Source organism: Formica exsecta, unplaced genomic scaffold (assembly GCF_003651465.1).
Source record: "Formica exsecta isolate Colony F162 unplaced genomic scaffold, ASM365146v1 scaffold1181, whole genome shotgun sequence".
NCBI classification, from domain to species: Eukaryota; Metazoa; Arthropoda; class Insecta; order Hymenoptera; family Formicidae; genus Formica; species Formica exsecta.
Genome location: NW_021848522.1, coordinates 4,967 through 13,140, shown reverse-complemented (window position 1 = coordinate 13,140; position 8,174 = coordinate 4,967). Strand labels below are relative to the sequence as shown.

The following is an 8,174-nucleotide window of genomic DNA, read 5'->3' as shown; positions in this document are numbered from 1 at the left end:
GCAGTAACTTAATGCCATCTATGAAAATCGGGCACGAACTTATGCAATCATCCAATATTTAGTTTTCGATAATCTTACCGTAATATTTTTATGGGATGATCCTGAGGACAAATCAATTAGTGTAAAGAAAAAAACAAATAATTGTTTTAAAAAATACATTGTAAATAATTACATACTTTTTCTTAAACACAATTATTTTTTTTTACTAATTGACTTGTCTCATTATTCTGTACATAAAAGTATTGCGGTAAAATTATCGAAAACTAAATATTTTACGAGATATTTTATTTTTTATATCAAAATATGTCAGATTAAAATATAAAATAACTCAAAAAGGTGTCCTTGACTTGATCTTAAAGATGCCATCCAATGTCAAACCAATGACACCATCTTATGTTCCCCTCAAAACCATACAATTTTTGTTCAAAACGTTTTTCTCTAAAATGCTTAGTTTTTGAAAGAAAAGGGGTGTACGGATGGTCTAGGACACCCTGTATATCTCTTTAGGAGATCTATATACATACATATATATACAGGGTGAGTCATTTTAATCAACACACGCAAATTTCTCGTAAAGTAAACAAGATGGAAAAAAATGTTCTATACAAAAGTTGTATGGTTCAGAGGGGGACACATGATGAAAATATGGACTTGACCTTGAGTGACCTATTCAAGGCCAAGTCAATGTTATCGATGTTTTCTTAAACGGAATCCCTCATTTTTTATTACATATTCTTGTAGCTTATCTCGAGAGCTTTTCAAAACACTATAATAAAGTATTTTTTAAGTACATGCTACATTGTAAAGCGAGCCCCCCCCTGCCTCCCGGCGGGGCGGGTGCGGGAGTGGGGCCGAAGGCCCCCCTTGCACCCCCCCGTGTGTGTGTGTGTGCATGCGCGCGCTTATTTCGTCGACGTTACAATTATTGTGAACGAATAAAAGTTTTTTTTAATATTATGGCAACTATGTATCAAATATCTGAATAATACTGACTGAAATATATAAACCTACTTAGTTCATTGTAATCCTCTATCATTTTCTTTTCGTTTTTTTGATGTAAAAGTTGATAATTCATGCGAAAATGTGTGCAGTTTTATGTCCTCAGCATCAGTCAGTCACTATCTTTAATTGTTCATAACTTTGTAGTAAACAACGAGCGACAATTAAATTAGAAGAAAAAGTTACTCAGAATTATGTCCTTGACAACATATATCAAGGTCATTGAAATCGGTGAGGTCGCCCTTAATCTTAAGTTTTACCAAACTAAGTTAATCGTTACATGATCTTGAAAAATGATTTTAGTTAAAATTCATGATTATCAACTTTTTCTCAGAACTCGCTCTCTCTATAAATTCTGTCTGAAATATTTTTTGTACGATGTCAGGTTTCAAAGAAAACATATTATAACACTTTATGTAAAATACCCTAATATATGCATCCTAATATGTAAATGTATCTAGTATTATTCAATTCCGTGTTATATTATTGTTTAAAAGAAGAAAAGGAAAATACAACGCTCAACTGGTTACCAACTATCAAAGAACCGAAAGTGATTAACCACAAGTCTAAACCGATAGATATCTGTATACGAGAAACTAGATGGACGGATGAAAAATTGAAGCAACTTTATTCTGATCTGAAAGCCATCCGAATGAATGTTAAATCCGTAGATGTAATTCCAAGATTAATAAAGCGTGACTACAAACGTATATCAATCTGCGAAAAAATTTCAAATTTACCATCTATTAAACCATTGAAAGTTATAAATCAAAAAGTTGGTATAAAAAACAAAACTAATATAAGCAATCTGCGTGACTGATGATTTACTTATATTGCATCGTTTATAAAAATATTTATTTATGTATTTTTCCAGGAACATGATATTGAGACAGAAGAAATCGAATTTCCATCTCGCAAAACTGAAGAAAAAAAAACAGATTCAGAAGCAAATTGACAAATCGATTTTTTGATGGAAACTCAATATTTGGTATCGGATATTAAGAGGATGCCGGACCGTCCTGTTTTACCGGCCATAATAATTATACTTTGCAGACCGAAATTTTTTTATTGGTTACATGAAATGAGAAATCCTTTTCCACGATTTAAGTACACAACGAAACAAAAATGAGACTTCACGAGTTTATGTTAAAAACGAAGAAAAGTTAAAATATTACAGTTTTTTACCGGCTTCTTGCGTCAGATCGTAATATTTGCTTAATATAAAAGTTTTGCAGTTTGTATGTACAAAATAAGATAGGTCTCCACTCGGAAATGCATGAAAGAATATAAGTGAATGTTTAAAAATGTATTTAGAAGTCTAGTAAAAAAGATTACTGTCTGCAAAATTTTGCACACCGAAATGTTTTTTACTAGGCTTCTAAATACATTTTTAAACGTTCACCTATATTCTTTCATGCAATTCCGAAGACGAAGTTATTCTATTTTGGGCATACAAACTGCAAAACTTTTATATTAAGCAAATATTAAATTAATTGTAATAATGTAATTGTAATAATAAAAATTAATCGTAACATTAATTGTAATAATGTGATGTAGAAAATAAGGGCGTAATTTATATGCATAGTTTATGAAACTTTATCATAGTAAATTTAATCGAATCTGAATTGAATGAATTATTTGTTTATGTATATCAACTTTATAATTTATGAGAAAATTTTATATTTGCTATCACAATATAAATATGTTAACATTTTAAGCTGATTAATGTAAAATATTTTGATTAAACATCTTTAAATTTTATTTATTTATCTCGTCTATTTTATATTATTCAAATTATTTTTTCAATGAGAGCCATTTATCTTTAATATCTATTTATGCAAATAAGATGCTTATAAATTATTCCATTCGTATATTTAGAAAAATATTTCCTTCCACTTTAAATGTAACTATAAGGTCGTGTATCATGAATTATGAATTATATAAATTGATAATAAAATGTCAAACTAAATCATATGCTGATTAATAATATTTAATATGAATTACAGTCTTTTTTACATGTTAATATATTTAATTTTACATACAAACAAAAAAAAACTAATACTATAATAAAATCAGTTATATACATATTAAAAGGCGCATACACTAAAAATAAAATTAATATTTTACAATGATTAAAATGTTATCTCTTTAAAATAATATAATATGTAATATTATTTTAAGGAAATGTACATTAGTATATCATTGCAATTTGTAATTTATTGTCCTTGCTCTATATATATTCCTTGATATAAATGCATAATAAAATAATATTCTCCCTATAATATTAATTAATAACATGAACTTTTCTTATATTTTATATTAGAATTATATATCGCATATAGAAATCTTACAGTAAAACACTATGAATTTGGCTGGATACATCATTTTTGTACATTATGTTAATCTTATAATGCAACAAAAAATAGTTAATTAATCGAAGTCATTTTTTGTTCAAACTTTCTTATAATCATTGTTTAAAAATAGTAAATAATTGGATGAAAATGTAGATATTTTTATCTATGGCTGCTATATCTATTTTATTATAACAATTAAAAAATGCTTTATACAAAGAATATAATTCTGCAAAAATTTTTATGCTAGGAATATTAATGTAGAAAAGCCAAATTAGCGCGAGCACGATGGACCGACGAGGTATTTATCTAACGCACTTTTCGCAAGTAATTCCGACATAAATTTTTTGAACTTCATATCCTGCGCGTCACTCGATGATTTTCTTTCTACTATGAGTTTGCGTTTTTTGGCATGTAACTCATTCGTCTGTTGAAGTGTCTCGACATCAGCACTGATAATATCAATGTGTGCTTTCCGTTTGCGATTTTCTAATGAGTCAGGGTTCTGAGTTTCTTCTCGTGCTCGACTCAGTTCGGTAGTTAAATCGACCATTTTTTGCTCCCATTCCTCAAGATGCTTCCGCATCTCAGCTAACTGCATGTCTTGATCATGTATCTTCTTTACTTGTTTCTGTAATTTCAAGTTTTGCATCCGTATCTGATAGTGTTGCCTTTGCATTCTGAGCTTTATTCTACCCATTTGGTTTCTTACAGACAAGAAGAATATCTTGTTCTTTTTCATACAATTGTTAATTTTCTTAAAAGTCTGATTAAGTTTTTCTGAGCAGGTTGAGCTGTGATTGTTGCAATGTGGCAGTGCAGAGTTATTTCTACTGGGGGAGATCATGACCCCACCAGGTATATCGTACGAATTCACGGTTCCAATCATAGATGTGCAAATATTGTGTTTTAAATCTGGCAGAATCTTTTCATCAAAATGCTCCATGGCCATACTGCTTATATCCCGCAGTTCTTGAAGTATCTCATGCGCTCTAGGTGGGGTTTTTGTTTCTCGAATTAATCGAAGGACACGAAAAATTTCATCAATTACCTAATGCATAATTGAAATATACTTATTTAACAATGATATTCATCAATTACCTAATGCATAATTGAAATATACTTATTTAACAATGATATTCATCAATTACCTAATGCATAATTGAAATATACTTATTTAACAATGATATTCATCAATTACCTAATGCATAATTGAAATATACTTATTTAACAATGATAAGTATAAACAAGACACATGCAAAATTTACTAAATTAAGTTTTTCTTTAAATTATGCGCATGAGCAATATTCCAAATATGCATATACATATATATTATATCTTAAAGAAAAGATAAATATTTAAAAGTAACTCTTTTAAATTTTGATCAATACACTCAATCAATTTCTTTTCATGTAAAAAACTTTTCATGTACAAAGATTTGAAATTGTCGCTCATTGCTATTAAAAAAAAAGTTGTTAAGCATTAAAGATGACATTTTTGAAAGAAGTTTAAGAAATCTGTCATACTAATGAAATACTGGCGATTACAGGCTTCTATATAAAAATAATGCAGTCATATCTAATTAGGCAGAATTTATAGATTAGGCAGCCAAGTCATTGGCTGGTCATATTTCTTATTTTTATATGTACACTATATGTATACGTGATATTTTTCACTGTTTTATTTTTACTTTAAGATGTACATTCACTATCATGTCTTGTCACAACATATCAAATTCTGCCAATTAGATATGGCTGCCCTTATATCACATTTTAAACAATTAACAATTCTTAGGGCCAATTTCACAAAGTCCGGTTAGATTAACCGTCGGTTAAAATTAGCAGGGTGGCCAACAGAAAATAGAGGTGAAGGAAAACCAAGCATTCTTATCATTTCAGTTGGAACCCTGCTAATTTTAACCGTCGGTTAATCTAACCGAGCTTGGTGAAATTGGCCCTTAGCAATTCATAATTCTAACAATTTTTCAAAACTATTTCTACATAAAAAGGAAATCAATTTAATATATTTTTATTAAAATCTAAGAGGATTATTCTAAACTATATTTACCAATTATTATCAAATTAATAACAATGATTGTGCCATGCTTTTTACAAAGTAAAAATTAATTACCTTTCCTGGAATAAAACAACAAACGTTCAGATCCACATACTTAATGAAAGTCATTGATAGCATAGAGATTCTTGTTTCTATCGCTGTTAATATATCACAATGACGCGCAAGAGGATGACTTCTTCGCTCCGATTCTCTCCTTGGTAATTTACTTTTTACTGCACGAAGGCACTGTGCATGATATTTTTCCATCAGATTAAAACCACGATTAAGTAATTTCTTGCAAATCCGATTAAATTGTCTGCAAACCTATATCCCAAAAAAATATAATAATAATATCCCCAAAAAATATAAAAATGATATCATGAGATATGCTTTGCGTTCTGATACAGGCAAAAGAAAATCCTTTCTAAATTTTAAAAGGCTATCTCTTACGATCCTATATTTAGAAATCTCATCATAAGAAAGGTTAGACAGGATCGCCTCCAAACAAACATCAGGAAGATTTATCAATGTCAACTGCATATTATCATCCAATCGTCGCGTGACAGGATTAGACAAATGTCTCAGCTGCTCGTAATTGTCAACCACATCGACTTGCATTCTTTTCAATTCTATATGTAAACGAGAAATGTCCACTATCTTCTTCTTAGCACGAAATTTACACTGTGGCTGCGTTCGGATATTCACTGCCAGTATTGAAAATCTATAGTTTACGTCACGTACACTATAGATTTTCAGTACTGGCAGTGAATATCGGAACGCAGCTCACTCATAGAACTAAATTCGATTTGACTATTTTCAATCGGTTTTAATACCGCATTTTCGGTGCAGAAATCCCGATCGATTCGGATTACATTTTTTAAATCCGTCTTAATCGACCATTTTCGGCAGGGATCATATAATATTTAATTGCAGGTACAATTTTAACTATAATTTAAACATATATATCTACATATATGTCAAACGATCAGTGTACTCAGTGTACTACCAGCATCGAAAAGTGGATGTAGCACGGATATGACCCAAAATCGAAAAGTGGATGTAGCACGGACATGAACCAACCGGCTGTTTTATCGGCTCCGAAAATGGATGTGGCCATGTAGTTCCAGGCGGCGTAAAATGGATGTACGTGACGCTAGTGTACGACCTAGAAAAAGCGTTACACGAAAAACGGCAGCGTGGCGACTCTCATTCTTCTCTCTGCCTAAACCAATCACAGAGCCGTATTAGGGCCAATTTCACCAAGTCCGGTTAAATTAACCGACGGTTAAAATTAGCAGGGTGGCCAACAGAAAATAGAGGTGAAGGAAAACCAAGCATTCATATAATTTCAGTTGGAACCCTGCTAATTTGTGCACAAAAGTATGTATCATAGACATAGTATATCTAGACCGAGCGTTTGCCTTTATTTAAGGAGTGGGGGTAAAGATGCACGTAGAAAAGGACATACTCTGTTTCGTGCCCCTTGCGTTCTCTCTCGGAAAAAACATTCGCGGAACGAGCGCGTCAAATATTAAGTGGATACAGTATATCCCATCAAATTTTGGAGACGAGTGAAGGAGAACGTTTTTATATATTTCGATTATTTTATTATTTTAAAAGTAACAGTATAATAATGGATCCAAATATCATATTGATGATTATTATGAAGTATCTCATATAAGCACGGGATGAACCGATGAGATATGCAGAGATAACTATGAAAAAGGTTATCTCAATGTATATTTTATATTTGCGTTACAAGAAACTGCAAAGCAGAAAGAACTGTAAAATATGGATACGGCCTATTTTTACTGAGACAAGAAGACTTCTTCAAGGTGACAGCGACAATCTACTTGTGGAGATGCAATTGGGAGATCCTGAAAAATATTTCAACTATCTCAGAATGTCTCCAAAAATAACAAGCTACTATGTTTATTAAGTACTAAAAAGCATTCAAATACTTACAGGACCATCCATTTATAAAGTTTTTATATTTTCTATACACTTTTGTTGAGTTTTGTTGAGACGGTAACGGATTCCGCGGATTCCGCTCAAATGTGCGGAAAGAAACGACTCAATTCGCGGAAACGCGGAATAGTTACTTTTCTGGTTACAATTCTCTTCCGCGTTTCCGCGTTTCCGCGCTCCATGTAATGGCACCCTAACTCACAAGAGAGAGGCAACTATGATTTTTTTTCTTACTTCCTTTCGACATGTTTTTCTATCGGGAAACAAAGGCATTCCCCTTCCATTTATATATGTTATTATAATTATTGTATATTATAATTATGTATATATAGTATTATAATTGGCCGTGAAATTGACTACGTTTACACGTCACCCCTAATCGGGTTTAATAACATCCGTAGTTCCAAGGCTGGCCAATCACATTCATTCCATTTTTTAGAGGAATAGTTGTGATTGGCCAGTTTTACAACTACGGATGTTATTAAACCCAGAGAGAAGCCTGAGAGCGGCCATCCCAGCGTTTTCCGTACGATAGGGGCCACGCCGGCCGAGCGGAACTATATGGCCAGATCCACTTTCAGTGCCACGGTAAAACGACCGAGTGGTTCATGTCTCTGCTAGATCCATAATTGTGAATCTCAAAAGCAATGGTGTACTGATATACATATTTCGTATTAGTAGCGTTGCATGTGATCTTTTTTCAATTTACTATTTTTATTTTCAGTGTAGTACATATTAAGGACATCGATATATGTAATATATTATTGAAATGTTGTTATAGAAATTATTAATATTATTTTT

At 31.6% G+C, this 8,174-nt stretch overlaps 2 protein-coding genes and 2 long non-coding RNA genes across 4 annotated transcripts in view; 2 read left to right on the top strand and 2 right to left on the bottom strand.

Annotated features, from left to right (window-relative positions):
- LOC115241014 (cilia- and flagella-associated protein 91-like) overlaps positions 1-5,386 on the top strand; it is an 8,269-nt gene extending 2,883 nt beyond the window's left edge. The window contains exons 5-6 of the mRNA XM_029816552.1: positions 2,199-2,203; positions 5,312-5,386. Coding sequence (XP_029672412.1) covers positions 2,199-2,203; positions 5,312-5,371 — 65 coding nt within the window. The 3' untranslated portion in view covers positions 5,372-5,386. The remainder of the gene's footprint in view (positions 1-2,198; positions 2,204-5,311) is intronic.
- On the top strand, positions 1,713-1,934 carry LOC115241044. The gene is made up of 2 exons (XR_003884857.1): positions 1,713-1,774; positions 1,874-1,934. It is a non-coding gene; the product is annotated as an uncharacterized LOC115241044 (long non-coding RNA).
- Positions 3,518-6,023, bottom strand: LOC115241004 (F-box only protein 28). Its single transcript, XM_029816517.1, has 3 exons — positions 5,856-6,023; positions 5,481-5,729; positions 3,518-4,401 (listed from the first exon to the last, which is right to left on the bottom strand). The coding sequence occupies exons 1-3, from the start codon at positions 6,021-6,023 to the stop codon at positions 3,625-3,627; spliced, it is 1,194 nt and encodes a 397-aa protein (XP_029672377.1). The 3' UTR covers positions 3,518-3,624.
- A 971-nt stretch (positions 6,024-6,994) lies between these two features.
- LOC115241048 lies at positions 6,995-7,518 on the bottom strand. The gene is made up of 2 exons (XR_003884858.1): positions 7,371-7,518; positions 6,995-7,282 (listed from the first exon to the last, which is right to left on the bottom strand). It is a non-coding gene; the product is annotated as an uncharacterized LOC115241048 (long non-coding RNA).
- Positions 7,519-8,174: the final 656 nt, after the last annotated feature.

What these genes read in the sequence shown, in the direction of transcription:
- LOC115241004 (XM_029816517.1), bottom strand. Translation starts at nt 6,023, where the DNA reads ATGCAAGTCGATGTGGTTGACAATTACGAGCAGCTGAGACATTTGTCT. An exon ending in AGATTTCTAAATATAGGATC is followed by an intron (nt 5,730 to 5,855) that starts GTAAGAGATAGC and finishes TTTGGGATATAG; the next exon opens with GTTTGCAGACAATTTAATCG. An exon ending in GTTGTTTTATTCCAGGAAAG is followed by an intron (nt 4,402 to 5,480) that starts GTAATTAATTTT and finishes ATTATGCATTAG; the next exon opens with GTAATTGATGAAATTTTTCG.